The sequence below is a fragment of the Rattus rattus genome, chromosome 16 (genome assembly GCF_011064425.1).
Source record: "Rattus rattus isolate New Zealand chromosome 16, Rrattus_CSIRO_v1, whole genome shotgun sequence".
Classification (NCBI taxonomy): Eukaryota; Metazoa; Chordata; class Mammalia; order Rodentia; family Muridae; genus Rattus; species Rattus rattus.
The window spans coordinates 39,157,620-39,184,326 of record NC_046169.1 but is presented as its reverse complement, the minus strand read 5'-3'; the positions used below and the strand labels follow the sequence as shown (position 1 = coordinate 39,184,326).

At 52.4% G+C, this 26,707-nt stretch overlaps 2 protein-coding genes across 8 annotated transcripts in view; one reads left to right on the top strand and one right to left on the bottom strand.

The window, feature by feature from the left end:
* Positions 1-3,043, bottom strand: part of Git2 (GIT ArfGAP 2) — a 41,646-nt gene extending 38,603 nt beyond the window's left edge. For 4 of the 6 annotated variants that reach the window (XM_032887259.1, XM_032887254.1, XM_032887255.1 and 1 more), the window contains exon 1: positions 2,853-3,043. In XM_032887259.1, coding sequence (XP_032743150.1) covers positions 2,853-2,904 — 52 coding nt within the window. In that variant the 5' untranslated portion in view covers positions 2,905-3,043. The remainder of the gene's footprint in view (positions 1-2,852) is intronic. The other 2 variants (XM_032887260.1, XM_032887257.1) reach the window with 2 other exon arrangements.
* Positions 3,044-4,680: 1,637 nt separating this feature from the next.
* The window catches only part of Ankrd13a (ankyrin repeat domain 13A), a 29,901-nt gene continuing 7,874 nt past the window's right edge, over positions 4,681-26,707 (top strand). For both annotated transcript variants that reach the window (XM_032886422.1, XM_032886421.1), the window contains exons 1-8: positions 4,681-5,046; positions 16,111-16,243; positions 16,906-17,030; positions 18,927-18,972; positions 20,768-20,911; positions 21,430-21,619; positions 25,141-25,207; positions 26,279-26,360. In XM_032886422.1, coding sequence (XP_032742313.1) covers positions 4,951-5,046; positions 16,111-16,243; positions 16,906-17,030; positions 18,927-18,972; positions 20,768-20,911; positions 21,430-21,619; positions 25,141-25,207; positions 26,279-26,360 — 883 coding nt within the window. In that variant the 5' untranslated portion in view covers positions 4,681-4,950. The remainder of the gene's footprint in view (positions 5,047-16,110; positions 16,244-16,905; positions 17,031-18,926; positions 18,973-20,767; positions 20,912-21,429; positions 21,620-25,140; positions 25,208-26,278; positions 26,361-26,707) is intronic.

Here is a 26,707-nt window from a genome sequence, read left to right as displayed (position 1 = left end):
CCGGAACAGGAAGTCCAGACCCATGTGCTAACAGAAGCCAGAAGAGAACAGCAGAAGCACCCGGCTGCCGCCTGAAGGCAAGCAAGGGCTGTCCACTCTGCTCAGATGGCGCTCTCTGACAGGTCTGCTTTAGACCACCTGCTGGATCCAGTCGTGCAGCTGATCTGAAGGAAGATGCTTCAAACCAACAGACATAAAACAAAAATGAATGGTACTTCTGGTTGAGTACAGTACCTTTTCCCTTTAAAATCCCACAAAACTTCCAACAACCTGTCATACAAGGAATAATTCACACTGGGTGGGTAGGATGCACATGGGTGAGTAACCCCATTTCATCCGACTCACAGTGGGGTGACACTAGGTGCTACTCCAGCTGCCTGGCCTAAGGGTTACATTTTAAAATTCTTCAGTGTCTGTAAGAATCTCTGAGATGCATGTAGACATCTTTACCATTTGTAAGTTCATTCCAACCCTTGCAAACCATGTGATGAAAAGTTGTGGGACTTCAATCAGGGACAACCCTGGGAGCCAGAGCGTGCAGTGGTTAAGAGGGTTGGTTATGGAGACAAACAGTCCATGGTTTGAATCCCAACCCTGCCGTCACGTCTTGTGCAATAATCTGAGGAGGCAAGCTGCTTCTTTGAGTGTCTTCACTGTGGACCGAAGTGGAATAGTGACACATCTCACAGGAGGGACGATGTAAAGAATAAAAATAAATAAAAAAAAGGTGCATTTTAAATGAACGAGATTCATTAAAAACAAACAAGAAATCAGGGCCCAGAGGGTGTGGCTCTCCTTCAATTGTGAGGACCTGGCTTTGATCCCTGGCACACAAAGGCAAACAGACATAATCACAGTGGAGTGTGGCTTCTAGAACAAAACAGGAAAGATTTCACCGTTGGTGCTACCAGGCATTCTAAGGAGTAAGCAAGGGTGGGAGACTCGAGGCTCTTCACGCAGGCATGCGCCAGCACCGCCTTCTGCAGCAAGGCATTAACGTTAAGACTGGAAGTGTGGCTTTGATTTTCATTATCAGAGGTCCACAGTTTTCTCGGGGCAAACCAGGCAGAAAAGGACAGCAATGTCTTACCACGCATCACGCAGTGGTCTCCATCAGTCACTTGAGCGCATGGATCAGAAACCCGTGGAAAGAACACTGACCGCACACAAAATGAAATTTAAGCTTTTTAATTAGTAAGGTTGGGTGAAGAACTTCCAGTCTATCTGGAAGGCAGGACTTTTTAATCAGGCTCCATGAACACCACAAATGGATTTCAAAAGTATCTGCGCCCCCACTCATCTCATGCAAATGTTGTCCAGGAGAGTTAAGTATTTGAGCATCTTCTGAGAAGGCCTTAGCATGAGGATTTCAAAGGAGCCCTAGTCCTACAGGTGACCCTTGGCCTGAGCGGTGCACAAAAGGCAGCACACATTCCTAGTTGTTCCCTCACCCTTCAAGGTAGCTTCATTCTACTCAAAACAGGAAGGAAGTGACTCAAGCCCTTTTAGATTTTTTTCAAGACTTCTAATATGAAAACAACAGAAAAGGTCCTGAAATACCACGAATGGACAAGACAGTGTTCGGCATGGCAAGGGGAGGCAATCCACCTCTGCCATGTACCATCCCCCTGGAGGAGTAAGAAGCACGCTTCCCAAGAGGAAGTTTTAAGTTAGACACACTTGAATCAACGGAACACAGGCAAGAAAAGAAGGAAGCGGAACAGACAGCATCGGTTAGATATGTTAGAAATGATAGTATAAACCTGGCTTTCAAATAAAGCCCCTCTTTTAAAACTGTCCCTGTCTCCCCTTATCTTACACTTGTAAAGCTGTAGGACCCAGGCCATGAAATAACCAGTACAGGCTACCCCGGAACAACTTAAAACCAATCTCTGCTTCCAAATGACAAGATGGAGAGAAAAACCAGTTGCAAGCTGTGGATGTTCAATGGCTCAATTAAGACTGTTTACTGAACAGTGCTCGCTGCACCAGGAAAGTCATCTGATATTTGACTTCAAACCCGAAAAGTCCAAAGGACCGAAATGAGCACCTAAAGACCTGAATAGAGCACGACCTGTCAGTTGGGTCCCAACTGCAAAGCCAGATCCAATGTTCAAATCCAAGTCCTATCTGCAGTAAGAACAGCTTTGGCACTTCGAAGTCGCGGAGTTTACACCGCCAGCGACAAGTGTGTTAGTTTGGTGCGACTGTGAAGCCAAAACGTCACTAAAGGAACGAACGACAAGGGGTTTTGAACTGAGTTAACATCCTACAAAAGAGATGATCCCCAGGGAACATCCATTGACCACGGTGCACACTGCACTGGTGAGGGTTTCCATGGGGGGCGGGGGCTCCAAAACCGAGGAAATCAAGGTTTGAACAAGAAAAGCCATTAGTCACACAGAGGCAAAATATGGTGGGAACTCAGACCCTCAAACTTGCTCTCCCGACCTGGGACTGTCTGTCTTCCAGGAGCGGCCGCCCGGAGCAGGGCAGTCCTCCACCTGGGGCCCGTGGGACGGCGCAGCGGGCGGGAGACCGAGAAGGGGAAACACCTGCAGCCGCGGGCCGCCCGCGTCTGACTCCTGTCCTGTCATTGGCCTTCCGGGGCTGCCTAACCCGTCCCGTCCCCTCCCGTCCCGTCCGGTCCCAGGCCCTCTGCTTCTGCGTTCTGCCGGGCTGCGGGAGGGAAGGAGCCTCGGACCGTGAGGCTGACAGGCCCGGGACGGTCTCGCGCCCCGGCCGCCCGGGGGTCGGCGTGAGTGGGCCGCAGTCAAGCTCCCGCCCGCGGGGACCGCCCCGCCAGGGGTCCCGGCCCGGAGAGCGCGGCGAGCGGGCCCGGCGTCACTCACCAGGCCCGCTGCAGTCGGCGCACACGTCGTTGCTCCGGAGCCGCTTCGACATGGCTCCCACCTCACCTGCCGGGAACCCCGCGACGGCAGAGGCGGCGGCTGCGCTTCCGCTCTAACGGGTCCCCGGGCGGCGCTGGCGGCGCCTCTCCCCTCAGTGCCTCGCAGCCCCAGCGCACTGCGCACGCGCGGGGAGACGTCCTGCGGAGCCCCAGCGGGTCATGTGACCGGAAAGGGCACGCTTCCTTATCGCCATCTTGAATGAGGGCAGAGGTCTGCCCAAGCCTCCTGTGACTGTCTCTAGATACTCTCGCAATTGGGGTCTTCCATCTGGGAAGTGATTTCTTGTCCCAGGACTGATTAGGACCAGAGGAAGAAGCAAGGCCTTGTGACAAAAACTCTATACATATAATCTCCCGGAGACAACGGTGAAGTTTATGTCCAGAAGAGGCCTCAGAAGGCTAATGTGTTTATCCAACGTGATTGATAGTTGCCATTAGAGCTTTTAGGTACCATCGGTTTTTAAGAAAATATTTATTTATTTATTTATTTATTTATTTATTTATTTATTTATTTAATGTATGTGAGTACGCTGCAGCTGTCTTCAGACACACGAAAAAAGGGTATAGAATCCCAATGGTCATGAACCACCATGTAGTTGCTGGGAATTGAACTCGGGACCTCTGGAAGAGCAGTCAATGCTCTTAACCTCTGAGCCATCTCTCCAGCTCCTAGGTACCGTCTTTATGTCACTGCATCCTGTATTAGCTCCATTCACTCTTCAAGGACTCCAGACCCGAGCAGAATGGACGTGGTCGGTCATCTTGGACAGCCTTCGCACTCATCTGAAGAGATGGGTTGTGTATATAAAGCCAATAAGGAAGAGGGGGTGCTTTGCAGGTTGCACTGGAGGACTTCGTGGCAGCTGTAAACACCTGGGCAGAGACAGCACTTGTTTCTTTGTTGTGACGAGAAGACACAGTGTCTGAAGTCGCAACCCAAAGGATGAATTTTACTTGTGCATACTGTGGACCAACCTGGATACTCTGCCACTCCTCTGGGCCACAATCCTAAATCTGAGTGGTTAGCTTAGTGAGGCTGATGCGGGATAAACCTTCACGGCAAGCACTTTGAATTATAGCCGAGTTGGAAATTCAGACAGAACAGCGGTTTTCAACAGGGCGGTTTTCTTCCTCCAGGGGAACAAACTGCCCGTGTCTGGAGACAGTTTGGGGGATAGTGAGTACTGACAGCATGGAACAGGCAAGCGTCCACCCTAACTTACAAAGCATCGGATGACCTCCGCGCACAGAACCCCCCAGTTCAAACACTGCAAAGTTTAAAAGCCCAGAGACACAACTACCCCGATAGTGAGGGTATCTGGTGTCACTTATCCGGGGTCCAGTTCTCCTGTGAACACGATTTCACGCTGCCCACTTCCAAAATGGTTTCCGACCAATCGCGGAAGGCGGCGGCTGAGGGAGGCTCCAGTCCGATGGTTTGGTCCAGGCCTGCGATTGCACCCCCGGGCGGCAGAGCAGATGGAAGAGGCCCGATTGTGGAGCGCACCACTGGAGAAGGCCGGGCAGGGGACGAGAGTCGAAGGGAGCGCACAGTGGGTTTTGTGCGTGGAGATCTCGGGCTTCCCAAGGGTCCCGCAGTTCCACAGAACGGTGGTGGTCATGTGTCCAGGCGTGGGGGCTTGGTGGGGCGACATGGAGCGGGACTCGGGCCGTTCGGGAGGTCAGGTCCCCCTCCGCGGAGCGCGATGGAACGCCTCGCGTACTTCCCTGTTCGGGGCGGTTCGGCCGGCAGCAGTCGGTTCGCTAGCTGTCAGCGCGGGCGCGAGCGCGCGGGGCGCGGGGTGGGCGCGGCCGAGCGGGTCCCCGAGCCGGTCCCCAGCCCGGCCCGCGACCCCGGGCCTCCCGCGCCGCCCGCTCCGGACTCGGAGGCCCTTGACGTCCGCTGCGCCCGGCACTTGGCCGCTCGCCGCTCTCCTCCCCTCGCTCTCCGTCCGGTCGGGCGGGCCCCCGAGACCCCGTCGGGTGGGTCCAGGTTGGTGGCAGGCGGGCGGTCAGGCCCGGGTGGCGACCTCCTCGCCATGTCCTCGGCCCGCGACACCAGCAGCCGCTTCCCGCTGCACCTTCTGGTCTGGAACAACGACTACCGGCAGCTGGAGAAGGAGCTGCGGGGCCAGGTGAGGTGCGCGGCGCGGAGTCAGAGTCGGTTCGACTCCCGAGTCCCGGGATCTATCAAGCGCTCACCGTAGACCGGGCCCGGTGCCTTGGGCTTTCGGTCCACTCTCCCCTTTCTGATATCACTAGGAATGAGTGCTTAGTATTCCGCTTGACCGGGAAGGAAATTGAGACCCCAGAGCCTACTTGCCTTGCGCAAGGCGGAAGGCCACCGAGCTAATGAGAACCACGTCGGGATCTTTTATCTCAGGCAGGCTGGCCCCGGAATTCACCTTTAAGCTTTATGGCCTCGAAGACGGAAGAGCGACACACACACACACACACACACACACACCCCTTACTCCACCCGCCCTGGTGCTGGGGAAGAGCTTGGTTGGGTTCCGTGGCCCGGTTCTAACTCCTGTGACCTTGGGCAAAGCAGTTATGTTCCGGGCCCACTTTTCCTTACCCATAGGATAAGGGTGTAGGCAGTGATGATGGAAAGCCCAGTCCCTGTCTAAATTGATGGGGCTGGGACAGGGCCTAGGAATCAGTGCTTTTAACGAGCTCCCCAGGGTAGTTGGTTTAAGTGTGAGAGTCTCTGCTGCTCAGTCCTTAGGACCCCCCTGTTCTGAAGTACATTGGATTGTTGTTGTTGTTGTTGGTGTTGTTGTTGTTGTTGTTGTTGTTTTTAATATTGCCATCTTTCTAAATCAGCGGTTCTGAATATTTGGCAGTGCATGTTGTGACATGAGAGGTGGGTACTGTTGGCATGGAGTTGGGTGGAGGCCAGGGACCCCGCTGTGCCCTACAGTGTAAAAGGCAGCCACCCACCCGCAACAGAGTGTTACCGGACTCTAAATGTTAGTAGAGCCTTGTTTGAGAATCTTGGTGTTATATTATTTCGTTTGTTTGGGTTTCTTGGTTTTTCTCTGTTTTTGCTGCAGACAGGGTCTCACTGTGTAGCCCCTGCTTAGCCTGGAGTTGACTGTGTAGCCCAGGCTGGCCCCAAACCTGAGGGAGGAGTGGCCTGCTGAAGGCTGAGCCACCTGGATGGAGACTCCTGGCATTAAGGGCACTGCAGTCATTTCATTAGGTATGGGGTGTCTGGGTTGCTCTCTAACCTGTAGCAAATGAGATAAGGATTTGTAATTACTCCCGAAATCCGCCACAATTGTTACTGTAGGCTTCATTCATGTTAGCCTGTGTGTCAGAGGCTTGCTTTTGAATGACTTACCGCTGACTAGTAACTGTTGCGAACCCTTGGTTCTTTTGATTGGTAAACATTGCCTTGCCACTGTTGGAACAGTTCTACTCAGCCTTGGTTTATAGCTTGCCATATGTATTTTTAGTTGGATGGGCACCATGGGAAGTCAAAAGTCACATTTTAAAAATAAGGATTCCATGGCGGGCATGTCGGTGTACATCAGCAACCCAAATCGCCCAGGAAGTTGAAGCGGGAAGATCTGGAGTTGGAGGCTAGCCTGGGCAACTTGGTGAGGGCCTGTCTGAAAATAAATAAGAAAGGGTGAGACAGCCTGTGGGGCCCGAACACTTTTCTGTTGTGTGGGAGGCCCTGGGTTTCATCCTCAGGTATGTGGGGGATGGGGGTGGGGTCCAGACAGGGCAAGGTTCTGTAAGAGTCATTGTTCTTAATTAGATGACAGGGTAACTACTTAGGATTTAAAGAGATATGACACATGCCCCCAGAGAGGATGATTCACTGCCTGCTATCCCAGTATACCTGCTGATCTAACTCTCACACAGCTCAGAGGCCTTCTCTAGAATCTAAGCTCTTTCGCCCATCCACAAGCCCCATTCCGGACACTTCAAGAAGTAACCAGTTTTGACTAGATGTGGTGGCCCCCTTCACCGAGGCCAGGGCAGGAGAATGACAAGTTCAAGGCCAGTCTGGGCAAGTGTGACTCTGTCTCAAAATAAAAATATAAAAAATGCAGAAAAGGAGTTGAAGCACCTACAGCTCAGGGTTAGGACATGGAAGGGTTCCGGGCTCCGGGTCGTTCTGCTGAGGACAGCGGTTCGAAGCTCACACACTGTTGAAAGTACAGAGAGTCACGTCACGAGATTAAATCCCACGTGATAGAAAGATTCGTTATCACACCTCGGACTTCAGGCCGGAGTTCTGAAAGCAGCTTTCTCCTCACTGAGGAGGGAGAGCTGTCTGCAAAATAAGAGACAGGTCTTGGTCACGATCTCAGCAGTGGCCGAGTCACCGTTTCCTGGAAAAAAAAAAAAAAAGTGATAAAGGCATGGAAGTTCTGTCTTTGACCATGTCAGACCTTAGGAGCATTTGTAATTAAAGTTTGGGAACTAAAATCTTTCATTTTTATTTTGAGACAAGGTGTTGCCGTGTAAATCTAGGTGGCCTGCAAGTCATCTGTGTAGCCCTGGCTGGCCTCAAACCCTCTCAGCGGTCTCCCTCCTCAGCCTCCCCTGTCCTGGGGGTCATAGGCTTGGCAGGGTTTGGGAACTAAAAAGTCTTGCTATAGATTCGATGGGAGAAAACTTAAGGTCATTGCTGTCCTTGACTTCAAGGCTGAGAGAGAATGCTCATGTACTTGCCGGTTCTTAGGTCCTCTCAGTTTTGACGCTGTCCTAATTTAACACAATGGGTCCCTTGACGGTGTAGCACTTGTGTCTAGGGAGGAGACCTTAACACGGACATCTTGACGGTCATAACCATGCAATTGGACTTCAGCAGGGGGCAGAGCAGCTGTGTAGGGCTCCTCTGCTGTCACTGTTAGGAAGCTCTTCACTATGTTGAATAAGGGACATCTTGGATTTCATTTGTATGAGTCCCTCTAAGTTATGGTCTGGGGTCAAGATAATCGGTATTGCTGGAATGTCTTTAAGAAGCACAGCGGGAAGCCTGTGTTCACCCAGATTCCCTATTGGCTAGGAAGAAAACACCTTCCTCTTTGACCAGGAGGCAGCTGGGTGTAACGGCTGGCACTAGTACTAAGTTGTGTGTTTGAGCTTGCGACTTGCCCTTGTTGAATGATCACCGTGAATGTGGGTGGCCTGGAGCTTGGCTGTGCAGTCTTGGCCAGGTGTGAACTCAAGGCTGTCTTCCCACCGCTGTCGGTCTTCTGAGTGCGGGACTTAAAGACAGTGTGCCAGCGTCTGCCAAATATTTCTTCTCAAGACATCTTAGGTTTGGTTTTTGTTTGTGTTTTAGATTTAAATTGTGTGTGTATGTGTGTGTGTGCGCGCACGTGCGCGTGCACGCATGGGCTGGTGTGTGTCCCCTCTCATGGGTCTCTGAAATCTTTGATTTAGTTCTGCCATCCCTCTGAGGTAGGTCCTTGTGCTTCCCTCCCAACCCGGAGACCTGAGGAGCAGCTGGCTGTTGTGCTCAACTGGCTCCTGAGCCGTAGTTTGAAGCTGGAGAGGAGAGTTGCGCTCTGTCTGGATCTTGTCTCTTTCTTTCCTTCCCTCTCTCATGTCCCCTCCCCTCCCCTCTCTGGAGAGAAAGACAAATAGAAGAGAGATAAAGAGCAAAATTTTGCATTTTTATTTTTTCTTGGTGTGGTGGATGCGTGCGTGCGTGCGTATGTGCGTGCATGCGTGCGTGCTTGCCTGTGAGGGTGCAGGGGAGGGCAGCGGCTGATGTTGGGGTGTCTTCCTCAGTCATTTCTCTACCTTATGTTTTGAGACCAGGTTTATCACTGAGCTGTGAGCTCGTGCTTCCCACCAGAGCGGCTGGCCATTGCACCCCCGTAATGCTCCTGTCTCTGTGTCCCTAGTGCTGGGGTGGCAGGTGTGTGTCACGCCTGGCTTTTACATGGACACTAGTGGGTGAGTACACAGTCGCTGTCTTCAGACACACCAGAAGAGGGCATCGGATCCCATCACAGATGGTTGTGAGCCACCATGTGGGTGCTGGGAATTGAACTCAGGACCTCTGGAAGAGCAGTCAGTGCTCTTAACCTCTGAGCCATCTTTCCAGCCCGCAAGCACTTTCTTTACACACTAAGGCTTTCCCAGCCCCTGCTGTGTGTGTGTGTGTGTGTGTACGTTTTGTTTTGTTTGTTTGGGGTTTTTTTTTTGTTTGTTTGGTTGGTTGGTTTTAGATGTTTCAAGGTGCAGCCCCTGCTGCCCTCTGCAGGAGTGCATCCCTGTACCTGGCTAGGAATTAAAATCTTCAGCCAACTGGCCCAGGCTGGCCTCAGACCTGTCTTCTTAGCCCCTGCCCATCCTTCAGGGATCTTGCCTCTACCTCAAGGGAGCTAAGGACCGCAGTAGATGGAGCTTCTGACCCACAGCAAATGCCACCAAGCAGCACGAGCAGTGCGAGCGACCCCGAACCCAGGGATTTAGTTGTTTTATTCCTGTCCCGGTTTTTCTACAGGAATTGGGAGTTGACTGCAAAATTAAAAACAAAAGAGTCCCCATCATCTCAACAGTAAAGCCGCCATTGGCCTTGCTGTGTGAGCCCACGCCACACCCCCTCAGCTGTCCCATCTCATGAGTGGGACTTGGAGCCGGCACACTAGCTAGCATTCTGTTTTGTCTCCAGTGCCTGATGCATGCAGCACAGGAAGAGCTGAGTTTATCCAGACCACGACACTAAAACCTTGTCAGCTTCCAGTGTGGCCGGGAGCCGGCATTGGTGTAACTTGGCCGACCGTGGGAGTGTTTCAGTCACTTACTGGAGTGCCTCTTAACCCACGACTCTGATGTTCAGTGGGGCTTTGAAGTTGAAGGTGTCTGTGTTCCAGTTGTCATCTGGCCAACTCCACTTGGCCTCGCACGGATGCTGGGAGTGAATGAGCTCTTACAGAAATGAAGGCAACGCGGGGCAACAGCGGCCTGACTGAGCATGAGGAGTGCTGGGACTGGTGGAGGGTGGCAGGCAGGGAGCACTGAGATCAGTGGAGGGTGGCAGGCAGGGAGCACTGAGATCAGTGGGGGTGGCAGGCAGGGAGCACTGAGATCAGTGAGGGTGGCAGGCAGGGAGCACTGAGATCAGTGGGGGTGGCAGGCAGGAAGCACTGGGATCAGTGAGGGTGGCAGGCAGGGAGCACTGAGATCAGTGAGGGTGGCAGTCAGGGAGCACTGGGATCTGTGGAGGGTAGCAGGCAGGGAGCATTGAGATCAGTGAGGGTGGCAGGCAGGGAGCACTGGGATCTGTGGAGGGTAGCAGGCAGGGAGCATTGAGATCAGTGAGGGTGGCAGGCAGGGAGCACTGGGATCTGTGGAGGGTGGCAGGCAGGGAGCACTGAGATCAGTGGGGGTGGCAGGCAGGGAGCACTGGGATCAGTGAGGGTGGCAGGCAGGGAGCACTGGGATCAGTGAGGGTGGCAGGCAGGGAGCACTGGGATCAGTGGAGGGGGGAGGGCGGGGGGCATGGGGATCAGTGAGGGTGGCAGGCAGGGAGCACTGGGATCAGTGAGGGTGGCAGGCAGGGAGCACTGGGATCAGTGAGGGTGGCAGGCAGGGAGCACTGAGATCAGTGAGGGTGGCAGTCAGGGAGCACTGGGATCTGTGGAGGGTAGCAGGCAGGGAGCATTGAGATCAGTGAGGGTGGCAGGCAGGGAGCACTGGGATCTGTGGAGGGTAGCAGGCAGGGAGCACTGGGAACAGTGAGGGTGGCAGGCAGGGAGCACTGGGATTCGTGAAGGGGGGAAGGAAGGAGCACTTGGGATCGTGGAGGGTGGCAGGCAGGGAGCACTGAGATCAGTGAGGGTGGCAGGCAGGGAGCACTGGGCAGGGAGCAATGAGATCAGTGAGGGTGGCAGGCAGGGAGCACTGGGGTCTGTGGAGGGTAGCAGGCAGGGAGCATTGAGATCAGTGAGGGTGGCAGGCAGGGAGCACTGGGATCTGTGGAGGGTGGCAGGCAGGAGCACTGAGATCAGTGGGGGGTGGCAGGCAGGGAGCACTGGGATCAGTGAGGGTGGCAGGCAGGGAGCACTGGGATCAGTGAGGGTGGCAGGCAGGGAGCACTGGGACTAGTAGAGGGTGACAGACAGTGCACTTTCAGTGCAAGCACAGCAGCCAGGAAGGGGAGAGAACATTCCACAATGCAGGATCCCCTAATGTTGTTGGAAGCTCGTGGCGGGCAGGTGAGGTCTCTGGGCACACCTTCTAGTCCGTGCCCTTTGCCTGAAGGCCTGTAGTGAGCCATCAGGATGATGCCCTGGAGGCTCTCTGGTGCCCCTCCTTGGTCATCAGCAACTCAGGCTCGCAAAGCACCACCTAGGATACCTTTTCCTATCTGACCTCAGGTTGAAGCCCCAGTCCCAGAGGCCCAGGTCGGCCTGAGAGAGGAAGAGAGAAGACAGTGGGTGTCTTCCCCCCTTCTACTGGGGGCCTCAGAGATAGTGATTGCCGTGTGTTAGGGCCTTGAGAATTCATGGAAGCTAGTGAGGAAGCTGGAGCCCACACCTAGGTTGTCTGCAGCCTGCCCTCAAAGGGCAGCCATTCGCTGCCTCCAGAAGATGGCAGGGTGGTTGGTAAAGAAGGCCTTTGTGCAAGAAGGGTGGAATCAGCCAGCAAGGAGGGGTGCACGATCTCATTCCTTGACTTCATTGGAGACTCGAAGGGGAAGAGGGACTTTTAATGTGATACGGCTCGTGGTTGAGGAATCAAGAGTCAGATAGCAAGGCTCAGGGTTTGTTGAACTCTGAGAGCCCATGCTTTCTGCGCTGTATTAGCTGGCAGCGCTGAGCCCGAGTGCCATTCATGGAGCTGTGCAAACCTCTCAGGAAGAGTGACAACTCTGAACCTGCACGGCGTGGGCGGATGCTCACCGAGGCGGCAAGTGCCACCAGGAGAGCTGGGGGTGGGGGGAGGTGGCTACAGTGCTCACTTTTTACAGGGGAGCAAACCCAAGCTCCAGAGAATTGAAGGAACATGCCAAGCCATAAAAACAGTTTATAGATGGTGTGTTGGTCTTATGTGCTGCAGATAAACACTCACAGTTTCCCCAACATCTTTACCGACACAAACTTCACGCACTGTAAGTCTCCCCGCAGTGGTTTGAATGAATGGAGTTTGAGCAGATGGTTCCAAGCTCGCGGTGTTTGGGGTAGGGGGGGTAGGTGGTGCATCCTTGATGGAGGAAGTACGTCATTGGGGGCGGGCTTTGAGATTGCCCACTCCTGCTCAGTGTTCCTCAGTGGGGTGTGAGCTTACAGCTTCCTGCTCTGACCACCACGCCTGCCGGCTAGAGTGGACCGTAACCCGCGGGCACTGTGAGCCGAGTAAGCCCGCTCGTTGCAGCTGCGGTTCTGTTTTTTTCACAGCAAGAGAAAGTAGCTAAGACACTCTCTCCGTTTAAAGTGGCCTAGCCAAGGTGTCAGTATGTCCACTGTCAGTTCCAGGCGTTTCCATCACCCTAACAAGAGCCTCATCCCATTACCCCCCTCTCCTCATCCCCATCATCTGAAGACTCCCACCTGCCAAATGCCACACGTCACCTCTGCCACCAAAACAGTGGCTTGGTCTGTTGGTCTCAACTCAGCTATTTCTGGCAAAATGCAAAGCTTGGGTTTTGTTCTTAACCTGTTAACACTTGAAATTCTAAAAGGAAAAAAGAAGCATTTAAATTATTCTTAAACATGATAAATAAGGGAAATCATACACTCTTAGCATCCGCTTCTCCCTTCTCCCAGGCCCTCTGGTCTGGGGCAGCTCGTGTGTTCTGCCTCGGTAGACCTGTCAGGTCTGGAAAGGCCACATAAATCGATTCACGGAGCAGGGCCTGTCCTGTGTAGCATCCTGCTTTAGAGATTGGTCTATGCCGTAGCATCTGTCAGTTCTCCCTTTTAATGACTACATGGTAAGCTTCTGCATGGAAACACTGTTATCTTGTTCACTTATTTCTAATTCTCAGAATAGTTGCACTTTTTTCCTTTTGTTATGAGACGCAGTTTCTCTGTGTATCCCCAGACGTCCTGGAACTCACTGTGTGGACCAGGCTGGCCTCAAACTCAGAGATCCGCCTGCCTCTGCCTCCCGAGTGCAGAGACTAATGAGTTTGGGAGTGGATTCCTTAGGCTGCTCTGTGTCTGTGATCCTGTACATATCCTGTAAGTAGAGATGCTTTCACTCGTGTGTAATCTTGTGTCTTTCCATATGAGCGTGTTCCATGTGAGTGCAGATGCTCAGAAAGACCAGATACCCTGGACCTAGAGTTATGGGTGGCTGCAAGCTGGGTTTTAATGACCCAGGTCCCTTTTCTTGCCAGGGTACTGAGGCATCTGTGGGCGCACGCAGTAAGCATGTTCAGTTCAGGGCCTTCTGCTTCCTTGGTTTGAAAGTTCCTTGTCTCCTCTCTCACCTTTATTCCCCCAGTTTTCAGTCACACTGTCACCGTAATGTAGGAGAAAGGGAGGCAGGGCGAGCTCGGAGGAACCCTCAGCAGCCGTGCAAAATGTGGTGCCCGTGTGTCTTTCTGTCAGAACAGAAGAAAGCTGACAACAGAGTGAGCTGGGGCTTTGCTAGTACATCGGTCTAAGGATTGGTTGCCCGGGAGGCTGAGTGTTGGCTGCAGCCTCGGTGGGTGCTTCTTTGTTTCTGGGTGCGGATCGAGAGGCTGCCTTTCTACGGTAAATTCAATAAACGCTGTGGAGACAATCTGGTACAGTTCGCAGTGTGTGGATCCTGCACCTCTCACTTAGACTGAGCGTAAGGACTTAGTTCATGTAATGGAGGGAGGGAAGGTAATATGCCTGCTGATTACTCCTTTACTGTTAGCTTCACCTGTGTTCCTAGTTCACAAGTTCAAAACCCTGCTACTTTTAGGAAACCAATCATTTAATGCATGTTAGAGAACAGGATGGCAGAAGAAATCGAATACTTAGACCATATTTTTCTGTCTTCAATCTCTTTGGTACAGTGGACTAGCCATACCCTTAAAGTCTAAGGAACCTCGGGAGGTAACGTGGAGATAGGAGAGTAGGGTTGTCTCCCCTACTCAAGACCTTCCTTTATGTCAACTTGACCTAACCTAGAATCAACTGGATTCTAGGGATTAATTTGTCTAGTTGATATGGGACGGCTCAGCCCACTGTGGGTGGCCCCATTCCCTACGAAGTGGGTTCTGAACTGTGTTAAGAGTAGAGAAATCAGGGGTTGGGGATTTAGCTCAGTGGTAGAGCGCTTGCCTAGGAAGCGCAAGGCCCTGGGTTCGATCCCCAGCTCCGAAAAAAAAGAACCAAAAAAAAAAAAAAGAGTAGAGAAATCAAGCTGAGAGCAGACAGGTGAGCTCACACATACATGGTTTTCTCTGGCCGTCACTGCGGATGTGACATGACCAGCAGTCTCAAACTCCCGCCTTTTATGATTTACCCAAAGCAATGGGAAGTACCCTGGAGTTGTGAGCCAAATAGACTTCCTCCTCCTCTGCCAAGCTCTTGTTTGTCAGGGTATTTTATCACAGCAACAGAAGCAAAGCTACAGCATCACAGATGATTAGCCACAGCCTGCACCTACCAAGTGGGAAATTCCGGAGAGAACTCATTTTTGTTCTCAGTCGTGTGTTGCTCCAAATAGGGTGGAAACATCTCTGCTGGCCGCTCTGTCCAGCAAGCCCACACTGTGCGCTGCTGTCCGTCAGTCACTGAGCAGCCACTGTGTGTATCAGATCTGCGTGTGGGGTACACCACCACAGTATCTGAGTTTACCTCACGTCCCCAAAGTACAAGGTGATATTGGCAACTGGGGCGTGCCAAAGGGGAAGCTAACGTTAGTCCTTCCAGTGCAAACATGAAAAGGCTTAATTAATTAGCTCTCTAGACAGTGTCACTATGTAGCCCTGGCTGTCCCGGAAATTGCCACATAGATCAGGCTGGCCTTAAACTCACAGAGATTCATATGCCCCTGCCTTCAGGGTGCTGGGATTAAAGGTACGGTCTGCCCTGCTAGGTGGCAGTTCTTGATCTAACTGTATGAGTGTACGTGTAGGAAAGGCACGGTATATTTATGGGCTTCAGAACTTAGCTTCAGGCTCTCACAAGGATTCCTGGGACCTAGGGGAAGGGGTGCCCTATTTAGCAGTGGGGGGAGTGCTGGGCCCGGGGCTGGCCCGGGAGCCTCATGGGCAGCAGGCACACCGCTGCCTCCGCCTTTTCCTCGATAACAGTTCTTATCTGTGCCATGCATAGCTGTGATACAGTTTTAGCAGAGTGGGAGGTTGCGTAACTGTCAGATCGTGGCCGTTAACCCTCAGTCCGGCTCTGCTTCCTTCCTCGGGCCTGTGAGGCGATTGTTTGGAGACCATGGCTTATACCCAAACAGCTCAAACCTCCAGGCAAAGCACCTTTCTCTCCCAGGCACCGTTTGGCGTTTAGGAAGGTTCGTGCTCACTGTGTCCTTGGAAGAACTTGCAGAGCTGTGCAGAACTGGCAGCGCCAGGACGTCGGCACACCAGACTGTGACACTCGGCTCTGAGAGCAAACTAGGAGAGGGGACTGCAGGCCCAGAGTACTCTGGGAAACGGTGTGTGTGTCCACTCTGATTTCTGAACACACGTGTCCACACGTGTGTCTGACAGGTCTCACTGCTGGTCAGGGAGGCCTGCAGCTGCTGTGCGCTGGGCTTCTCCTGGGCATTTGGAGATCAGCACACACTTGTAGCAAGTCCAGCGGGAGAATGCTGCCTTACCCTGGCCTCAGTCATCCTCTGAGCCATCGACCTTTCTGAATGTGGGTGCTGAGCTGAGCTTGAGAAGTCCCCAGCATCTGTGGCTCGAGGCAGTTGCACCAGGAAAGCTCCTGGCCTTTTTAGGCTACATCTTTGAATGCTATTGGGGGCTTACCGGTTGGCACTGGAGGCCAACGAGGCCTGCAGTCTTGTCTGTTTATTAGGTGCGTAACTTTATAGAAAAAGGAGCACTGTTTAGAAAGTTAACTAAAAGAAAGAAGGAACTCGGACACTGCGATGGCGACGACCCCTGAAAACCCAGCACGTGGGGGTCGGAGGCAGGAGGCGCTCAAGGCCAGCCTCGGCTGTGTGGGAACCTGTCTCAAACAGACGTTCTGTCTTCTACACCTCGTAAGGGTTAAAAGTGCCCCCTCCGTGCTCTTTATATCCAGTATGTGACGCCAGTGTTTGCTCCACAGAATGCAGAGGCCTTGGACCCACGGGGTCGGACATTACTGCACCTCGCGGTTTCTCTGGGGCATTTGGAATCTGCTCGAGTCTTGCTGCGACATAAAGCAGACGTGACCAAAGAGAATGGCCAGGGCTGGACAGGCGAGTATACCCATCACCTATGCGTTCATTCCAGTGACTGGCTGAAGGCGATGAGTCTCAGTGGTGATCTTCCTCAGTCGGCTGCGCCTCTCAGGCAAGGGGCAGGCGTGACAAGAGGAAGCCAGGATGCTGGTGCCCTGTCCCTAACCCTCAGTAGAGGGTGACTCCTCTCCCGGAGGTGGTCCTTCCCAATGCCTACGAGCAAAGCTGGTCTTACCCGGGGAGTACGGTCGGAACTCCACTGAGGCCAGCGGAGGAGGTGAAATCAAAGATCTTAGCGCCGGAAGTTCCCCTTCTGGTGAAATCTTGGGTGTCTGCTGTTTGGACACCCTCTTACTATTAGAGGCAGTAGTTTTGTGTGGACCAGGCAAGTACTCTTGTGTGTGTGAGTCCTGCCTCCCGGACTGCCTGTAGTCGAGCCTGTAGTCGAGGCAGTGTGAGCGCAGAGGAGGCATGATCAGGCCAGTGAGCGCACTGCGTTTTTCTTCAGTGAAGTGAGAGTTAGCAGCAGAAGCCATGGCTGTGCACCATAAACCTAGCCTCAGTTCTTTGCCCGTCTGAGGTGCATACCGGTCTTTGAGCTACCCTAGTGGCTTTTCCTGTGGGAATGTGTCAGAGCGTGAGGATGCTCCGTGATTCTGTTCCACTCTTCTGTTTTCTAGTCTTACACGAAGCTGTGAGCACAGGCGACCCCGAGATGGTGTACACAGTCCTGCAGCACCGAGACTACCACAACACATCCATGGCCCTGGAAGGTGTACCTGAGCTGCTGCACAAAATTCTAGAGGTAGCCGTAAGACTGACCATGCCAAACGCTGAGCCAAACATTACTGCGGTCTCTGGAGACAGCTCTACAGTCTTGGGTGTCTTGCCTAAGTCTTCCTTGCCAAATAGTGCCAACTTCCTCTTGTCTTGATGGAATGAGGGGCCTCGTACAGGTTATGTCTCTGGGGCACGACGCTTGCCTTTCTTGGTGTCACTTTAAAATTCACGCTTAAGGACAGTGGATGTCAAACGCAATTTGCCTAGGGCCCTGTGTTCTTAGCAGAGCCTGTGCCAAGGTGATGACACGGAAATAGCGATGGGCCCAGGGCTGTAGGGCGTCTCCTCACCGCTCTGGTCACTTGTAGCCATCAGTATTCTGTGGCTTCTAATCCATCTCCCCCATTCAATTGCAGTTACTGGCTTTAGGGACATCATCTGTCTTGTGAATCACGGTGTGGGGGGTCTTTTGCTTTTTAAAAACCAGTGACTCCTAGGTTGCTGGGTTGTTTGGGACGATGGCTCTCTGCCATTTGAAGGGACCGCCTCGGAGCACTGTGATGTGCCATGGTGACAGCCGAGGATGCCCTTGAGCTTCTGATCCCCCCAACTCCACCTCCGGAGGCCAGGTACCTGCGTGCCACTGTGCCTGCTTCACGCAGTGCTGGGATGGAATTCAGGGCTTCTGGCACTGTGTGTCTGACAAGGAAGAATTAAGACCCAATGTAAAGGACTTAAAAACAAAACAAAACACCTGTATTGATCCTCAGATGTCGATTGCATTGATTGGTCTCCTGAGAACACGTGTTAGCATTCCTTCCTTGCCAGCTAGCCTTTGGAGGTTGAGTTTGCGCAGTAATAAAATCTAGGTTGGTTTCACTCAGCGTAGATTTCCTTGCTTTCTGCTCCATGCGAGGACACAAAACGAATGCGAGGCTTTGGGGGTAATGGGAGGATGAGGGAACAAACAATTCTCTGTTTAATCCCCCTCTCCTTCCCTGCCACCCTCTCACTCTCGAGACGGGGCCTCACCGTGTAGCCCCAGCTGTCCCAGAACTTACTCTGTAGATGAGGCTGGCCTCGAACTCACAGAGATAATTCCAAGTGCCGGGATTAAAGGCATGCAGCACTGCAGCCGGCAAGCCTCTCCTTTTGGACAGTCGATTGGCTTTCTTAAGTAGCTCTTTGAGAGCCTTCTGTAAGAAATTCGTGAGAGACAAAAAAGAAAAAGTCCTAAACAAGGATGTTGTGGTGGTGTGAGAGCCAAACTCTAAACGTTTAAGAGGAAGCCGGGACGTTGGTAAGCAGAGGAGAAGCCACTTCCGCGGAAGCGATGGCTAGCCCCCATTTCGTGTTCCTGTACTTGGCCAGTAAACGCGGAGCCCTTCCCAGCACACCCAGCCTTTCACAGTCATGTTCCCCACAGAAGAGAGGGAACTGACTCCTCCTGTAGACCCTGGACATTACCCACATCAGATAGCAGCTTTAAGTCTCTTAATGCCCGCAGCCCGGGGACCGCAGTGAGGTTCCATTTCTGACCCAGTCATTTTTCTGTTAACTTTTTTCTTTGTAACAATGACGTGTTTTATTTGGACTGTGGTGATGCATGTTTACCACAGCATAAATGTGGGCATCAGAGGACATCTTGTGGGAGTTGGTTCTTTCCTTCCACCACATGGATGGGTCCCGGGGAGCACTTGGGTTGTCAGGCCTGCCGCTAACACCAGGAAACCATCTAGAAGTAGATGGTTTCACCAGGATAAGTAGCAATCAGGTGTAAAAGACTGGCCTTAGTGCATTCACTGTTTCTTTGCATTTCCCGATCCTCCTGTAACTGTTTAAGAAGCACGGTAGCTGTGTGACGCTTGCTTAGTCGGTAGTGCCATGGTTCGCCCAGCGTAACCCTCTGTCTGCCCTTCAGGCCCCGGATTTCTACGTGCAGATGAAGTGGGAGTTCACCAGCTGGGGTGAGTGGCCGTGGGCCTGGGATTTATTTGTTCCCAAATTCGCATGGTCTCTTCATAGGTTTATTTCCCTTTGTAAAAGCTGTGTGGGGTGGCAGGGGCGGTGTGCGCGTGCGCTGGTCTGGGTCTGTTGTTTTTTTTTTTTAAAGATTTATTTATTTTATGTATATGAGTACACTGTAGCTGTCTTCAGACACACCAGAAGAGGGCATCAGATCCATTACAGATGGTGGTGAGCCACCATGTGGTTGCTGGGAATTGAACTCAGGACCTCTGGAATAGCAGTTAGTGTTCCTTGGGTCTGTGTGTTTTAAATCCACATCTGGTTGATGACTGGCATTCTTGTTTAGTCTCTATAGTCTTTCTGAGTGTTGGGTTGGCCCTGAACATGCAGTAACAGCGTACAGACACACGTGTCTCCCCTGCACTGTTTATCCCAGACACCCACTTTGTCGGTTTGATTGCCCTTTGTTATTTTTAGGGGTGACTAGGGTCTGATTGGTATAGCCCTGCCTGGCTTTCTACTCTGTGTAGTCCATAATGGCCACAGACTCTTGTCTGTCTTCCCGTCCCTTGGCCTCCTCCATGCTAGGACTATGCGAGTATGCCCAAACTTGCAGCTTCCTTAGGAAGCTGGGTCTTGCTGTGGCCTTTGGGCCCCTGGCCTTCTTGCCTCAGCTCCCCATGAAGCGGGGAGCTAGGGCCGGGTGTGCACCGATCCACCCGTCTGCCAAGCCGCCTTCCTAGTTCTAAATGCCTGTTTGAAATACTAACGCTTCGTGACTTAACTGGTTTGCTACTCTTCCTATGTTGTTAGCTTGATTCTTTCAAACTTGTTATTCTGGGGGAAATGAGACAGAGTGGAATCGGTCTCTTTCTGTTTTTCTTTTTTTAATTTCATTTCCTACAAAATGCGTATCTTTCTCCAAAATACTTTGCAAGGCAATTGGTGGTATAAATTTTCATAGGTCAGTGAACTGACACTTGGTTTTTAGAGCTTTTCTTCTCACTCCAATGTCCAGTTTTGGTAAAAGAGCAGATTTTAGACCCTTTTATGTATGTATGTATGTATACACACACACACACACACACACACACACACACACACACACACTCACACTATGGGAGCTGTGACCACACATGGTCGTGGACATGGGATCTGAGAAGGCCGGATGGGCACAATCCCAGCCCTGGGGGGTCAGCTCAGGCCCTAGAAGACATGGGAAATCAGTGTAGTGTTTTCTCTGATGTGCCGGAGGAAAAGGCTGGGTTTTCGTTGTTTTTAATTATGTTTTTAATGTTAGGAATTGAGCCCCACTAAGCACACGCTGTAATGCTGAACTATACAGTTCTAGCCTTCCTGTTGCTTGCTTGTCTGTCTGTCTGTCTGTCTGTCTGTCTGCCTGTCTGTGCTACCGGGATAGAACCAAGTGCTGCAAGTGACCCACCACCAGGATCTGACTCCAGCCACTTAAAACATTGTTTAATTTAAATTGGTCTTACTAGGTTGTCTGGCTAGCCTCAAACTTGCTACATGGCCCAGGTTGGCCTCAAAGTAGAGCTCCTTCCCCAGCCTTGAGCGCTGGGAGTGCAGGCCTGGGCCTCTGTGCCCAGCTCCCATTCCTGTTGCCAGGGTGAGTTCCTTCACAAGCGTGAAGGGAGCACTCCAGTTGTGTGCACCACTGTGATTGTATTTTACCGACTCCGCCCTCTTTGCTAAAGTCAAAACCCTGAGTTCCTAGCCCATGAGTTCTGCTGAGCCCTGTGTTCCTCCCAGTCATACACCTCTCTCCTCCAGTGCCCTTGGTGTCCAGAATATGCCCCAACGACGTGTGTCGCATCTGGAAGAGCGGGGCCAAGCTGCGTGTGGACATCACCTTGCTGGGGTTTGAAAACATGAGCTGGATCAGAGGGAGGCGGAGTCTCATATTTAAGGGAGGAGGTGAGTGACTGTGGGGTCCTGTAGACCAGGCTGGCCTCTGCCTCCCGGTGCTGAAGCTGAAGGTGTGCGCTTCCCGGTCTGGTTGCCCTGTAAATTTCAGCCAATGAAATGCATTTGCTTTTTTTAATCTGTCTGACATTTGGTCGTGGTGGTTACTGTAAGGATTCGGCTCTTCCTCCCTGTTACTTTGGAGAGTCCCTCTATCCTGTGCCGCTTGGAGTCCCTTCGTGGTTGGGTGTGGCTCTGTAGTGAAGGGAGAAGCACCACTGCTCGCCCGCCTGTGTGCTGAGCAGATCGCTACATTAACGCTGTAGCAGTGTTCTGGAAAGGTCATGGGCGAAAGGTCATGGTCAGAAGGAGAATTGGCTTTAGACTCTCCACTCTGGGGAAGATGCTCCAGGGTCTCTGGCCAGAGGAGCTCTGTGCAGGTAGAGTCTTAGTAATCGGTAACCTTGGAGGGAGAGGGAGGAGAGGCCTCCGTGCAGCACGCTTCCTCACACTCGGCCTCTCCCTGACAGACAACTGGGCGGAGCTGATGGAGGTCAACCACGATGACCGCGTGGTCACCACCGAACACTTCGATCTTTCCCAAGAAATGGAGCGCCTCACCCTGGACCTGATGAAGCCAAAAAGCAGGGAGGTGGAGAGGCGGCTCACAAGCCCCGTCATCAACACCAGCTTGGATACTAAGAACGTTGCCTTTGAAAGGTACAGATTGGACTCCAGTCCGCTCTTGTCTGGGGACTGCTTCCTTCCGTTAATGGCGGGCTTGCAGGAGTGGGAAATTATGACTGGATTGGGACTTTTCTAATATGGCGCAATGGCGGTGGGTTTTAAGAGGGATCTCTAGGGCTAATCAAACAGGCCTCGGAATTGATGTGCTGGAGTGCGTATTGCCTTTGCAGCACGATGTCTGGGTCTCGTCCCTGTAGGCTTCTGTGGGCCCCTTCTGGGCTCCCTGGATCTTTTTTTGATTTGGATGCACAATGCTTCTTCATCCTAAAGCGTGGAATTTTGAGTTTCTCAGAGCTAGAACTGACCAGAATTGCACTGACACTAGGCAGTCACATTTAGACTTAGTGTAATGTATTGTAGCCCCAACCCCACCGTGACAGCGACAGCGACACAGCTCAAGTAAGACACATGTAGAAGTATCCGAAGGCTGCTCGCTTCTTTCCAGGTTCTATGAGGGCGCTCTCCAGAGAGCCCTGTATCCCAGTGAGACGCAGTCCATAGCCGTCCATGGACACAGCCGTGCTGGGGGTGTGCTGGGCAGGGCAGGGGCACTCTGAGCAGGAAGGAAGGAGACCCTGCCACGCCCCTCTGCCGTGAGCTCAGCAAGTGGACGGAGTCTGCAGGGTCTCTAGTGTTTGCCTAGGATGTCACATCTGCTGCCTGTGAATCAGTGTAACCTGAGGTAATCTGGACCTTGTCCCTGGACCCAGGCCCGCTCCTCTTCACGAGTGTGCTGACTGACTCTTTACCATTGCTCTCTTCTGTTTCCACTACTGATTGGTGAAGAAAACTCAGACATCTCTTTAGTCAAGTCTAAAAGGTCACTGCCCTTTTTGTTTATTAAAGCTACAAAAGCAGGTGTCTGACAGGGAGGAGGACGTGTCACATCTGGGGGCTGTTTCTGCTTCAGGAGCAGGGACTGGGTTCTTGAAGGAGGACGTCCTCTTGCCAGCCTCCTGGCTAGGGACACTGAGGTTTAGGGACCAACTCTGGGGTCATGTGCAGGTCTTTGCCTGACGTCCTTAGGTTTCAGCCCGAGCCTCATAGGCAGGGCAGCCCCACAGAGGCTCCAGACTAGACGAGGCCACCGTCACTGCCACAACCCATCAGCCGAGGTTAGAGCAGCACGAGAAACTGCCGGTGGCTGTGGGCAAGTGGCCTGACTCTCCAGCTCTCTCTTACCGGGAGGGAGGAGACCAGTGGGCTCCGAGCAGAGCGCCTGAGATTGGAGTCGCTTGTTGGGCATTGTTAGAGCCATTGTCTGCTGTGGAGTGGAGGCTGTCCAGAGTGTGTGGCAACTCCTGGCCTCAGTCCACCGAGTGCAGATGGGAAACAAGAGTGCATCCCCTGTACTGGGGCCGGAGGCACGTTGTGTATCCCGTGGTCTCAGGCTGGCTTTCCTGAGGCCGACAGTGGGCTGAGGCGAGGGTGCTGAGAGGCAGCTGGGGTTTTGTTTTGTTTTAATGATGTTCATATGTGATCAGTGGGTGTGGGCGTAAATAGAGACTTGAGCAGCTCCTGAGTGCGAGGTTTGCTGATCCAAAGACACTTGGACGACTGTCCAGTTGAGGCTCTCTCCGTGGTTCTTTGCCACATCGCAACGGTTACCGTTGTCCTTTTCCCAGGCCTATACTAGGAAATTTGTGCTTATAAGACGCTGCCCTCCCTGGTGAGTTTCGGGAGACAGTATGTAACTGGCCGAGCTTTGGTTTTGACTTTTCCTAAATGCTGTGCCACAAGGAAAAGACCCCTGCTGCTCCAGGCCTCCTTTAAGCTCCATATTACTGTGTCACAGCGCCTGCTACGTGTGTGCTGGTGTCCAGTGGGACAGACAGAAGGAAGCTGGGTCCTGTCATCCTCAGATGCCTGTGCAGAGCTGACAGAGGCACCAGGGGTCACAGGCGGGTTTGACATAGTGGAGTCTGAGCTTTTTGACTCAGTCGCTGTCAGAGCGGGGCTGTGTGAGATCAAATGAGGACAGCAGAGGAGCGTGGTGGAGGAGCACAGCAGAGGAGCATGACATGCCGGCCTAGCCTAGTGCAGCAAAGGATGGAGTTAAGCAAAGGAGTTCAGTCATTGGCGGCAGCAAGGGCTGAGACCCGCTAGTCAGTGGGTGCGACCCCGTGCCCTGTTCTTGTCTGAGCAGCGGGTGCGGCAGCCCCGGCGCCCTGTTCTTGTCTGAGCGGCGGGTGCAGCAGCCCCAGCGCCCTGTTCTTGTCTGAGCAGCGGGTGCGGCAGCCCCGGCGCCCTGTTCTTGTCTGAGCTGTGTAAGCTGGAGTAGTCAGCATTCGCCAGAGGCCCTTTAGGACTCCGTCTCTTGCTGTGTGGAGAAAAATTAACACCCATGGGTCTTCCTTTTATGATGGGTTAAAGCAGATCCATAAAACTCAGTATGTCGCCTGATTTGATTTACTGAATCCCACTAGAAATTCCTTTCTATGGCATTTATGTTACGGAAATATAAAATTTATAAACTGAGCGTTGCTTTGGTGAGACAGCTGGCCTGCCACCATCCTGAGCTTCCTCCATGACAAGATACTTCACTTGGGTCAGACTGGTGACAGCGCCACCCAGTGCCAGGCAAAGCTAGGGTGTGGTGCTCTAGACAAAGGCGGGGCTGATGGGCCGCTCTTCCCAGGACTCTGAAAAGCAGTCACACCCAGGAGCAGTGGGCAGCTCTTGCCAGTAACTCCAGCACTTTGGAGGAAGGAAGAGGCTCACAGGTTTGGGGCAGAGAGTCTGGCCTACATAGCAAGATCCCTTCTTTAAACAAAAACATAAAAGAAAACTAATCGGAACCAGAGGCTGTTCCCGGATCCTGAATACATTTCCCCTAGAAGTGTGTCGCTCTGATTAACTGGGTTTCTAAGCGCATAGCCCATGCTACATACAGGTACATCTGCAACCCCGGGCCACCTCAACCCGCACCCACAGACTGGTCTCAGTGGCTGGGTTGAAAACCCAATGTTCAGGTCCTTCCTCCCTGCTGTACCTGACACTGGTCATTTTGAAAGCTTCAGTGGCCTCTCCTGGCCTCTCAACATTGTTCTGGGTTCCCACCCGCCTTCCTCCTAGAGGCGGGGAACTGTGTGTTCACAGTCCTGGGAATCCTGGGCAGAGAAGAGGCTCTTAGGCCCCTGTCTGCAGGAGATGACCCAGGCGCCTCCTTGTAGCAAGCAGACCTTGGACACAGGCTGTCTCTACTCATCTCTTTAGGACAGCTGTCCAACCAATGTCGTGACCTTTGCCCCCTGTGCTGGCAAGCCCTGTAAAGCCAAGAGTGAAAGTGTTCTCTGCCTGCAGTGCGGCACATCCATAACCGTGGGAGGGGGAGGGGATGTGTGAGCCATCTGTCATTGGCAGCATCCACAATTTCCAAGTGTCCTTCCCTGATGTCGGGGGCAGGGAGGCTGTAAGGGTCTGCAGGGGGGAAGGGGGTGAACTCGGAATGGCATGCCGTACACGTGGAAATGTGTGGTGTTCACTCTTGTCAGAACTAAATCCGGATTCTGGGGCTGGAGGACAGATAAAGCGGAAGTTGTTAATGGCTACGAAGCAAAGGTAAAAGCAGCCTCTTCACGTAAGATGTCACTTAGCTTTTTAGCGTCTGTGCAAATGAGGAGTCTGTTCTGATTGCTTCCCTGCATCTGCCAGAAGGAAGATCCCTGGGGAGTAAGTTCTTCTGTGTCCCCTACTCGCTGTTTCATGTTACTGAGTTTTCAGAAAATGGAAAAGTGTGCCTGATATTATTATTATTATTATTATTATTATTATTATTATTATATCATTATCGTTATTAAGTTTAGTCCGTTTATCTCTTTTGAAGAAGATATCGTGTAGGAGATAGCTTCCGTGAATGAACCTTTGTGACTTAAGCTTTAAGTAATTTCCTGGGCTGGAGAGATGGCTCAGCCGTTAAAGGCTAGGCTCACAACCAAAAATATAAGTAATTTCCTTCGCTGACTCTAAGCCTCAGCTTAAAAAAAAAATGAGTGCAGCCAGTTCGGTGTCACGACGGGTGTCTGTGGTGTCATTGGTATGCCGTCAGTTGACAGGCTGTTTGCTAGCCTTCCCTTCATGTGCAGCAGGGACGGAGAGAGCCAGGTGCGGTAGGGTCTTCTGCTGGCCTCTGAGGGAGCCAGAAAAGCTCCATTATGTTCAGCAAGATGCATTTAGAAACAGCTGCTGTGGTAGAGATCGTGGTTTCTGCAGCTGTCAGCACACGGCAAATTCAGACCCCGCAGACGGCTCTGACAGCACAGTGCTGGCTCCCTCTGGCAATTAGAATCTTTTTTGTCAGTGGAAAGAGTGCTGGTCTAGAGAGCCTAGGTCCGGCTTAGTCAGTACTGTCAGGAGAGCCCCACAGATGACGGGAGACCGGAGCAGGAGGAGCCCACTGGACACCCCATCTGCAGGACACCTGCCAAGCTCCTGTAGCCTGAGGATGCAGGGTTTAACTACCGAGCGCATCCCGGGCGGGCTGTCGATCTGAGGGCCTGAGGGCTGTTGGCCACTTCTTGCTTTTATCTTGCTGGATCTGCTTGATTCTGCTTCCGCATTCCTGGTCTTGCTGTGCTTTTGTTGGCTTTCGATCCCCCGTGTCACAACTGTCTTTTGCACACATCCCTCAAGGTTTACTCGGTAAACAATGTGAGCGTGATAACCAAGATCCGCACAGAGCACCTGACAGAGGAGGAGAAGAAGAGGTACAAAGGTAAGCCCCGCCTTCTCTCCCCACTGAAGCACCGATTGTGTGGACCGGCGGTTCTCACCGTTCCTAACCCTCTAACAGCTCCTCACGCTGTGGCAACGCCCCCTCCCCCCAACTATAAAATTATTTTGTTGCTACTTCATAACTGAAATTTTTCTGTTACAAATCATGATGCAAATATCTGTATTTTCCAGCGGTCTTAGGGGACCCCTGTGAGTAGATCCTCCGACTCCCAGAGGGGTCAGGACCCACGAGTTAAAACCACTGGTGTAGACAGCATTGTGTTTCTTTGGGGTAAATGTGTTTGGACATGCGAATCCTAACTTTTCTTTGTAAAAATTTCCTTAGTT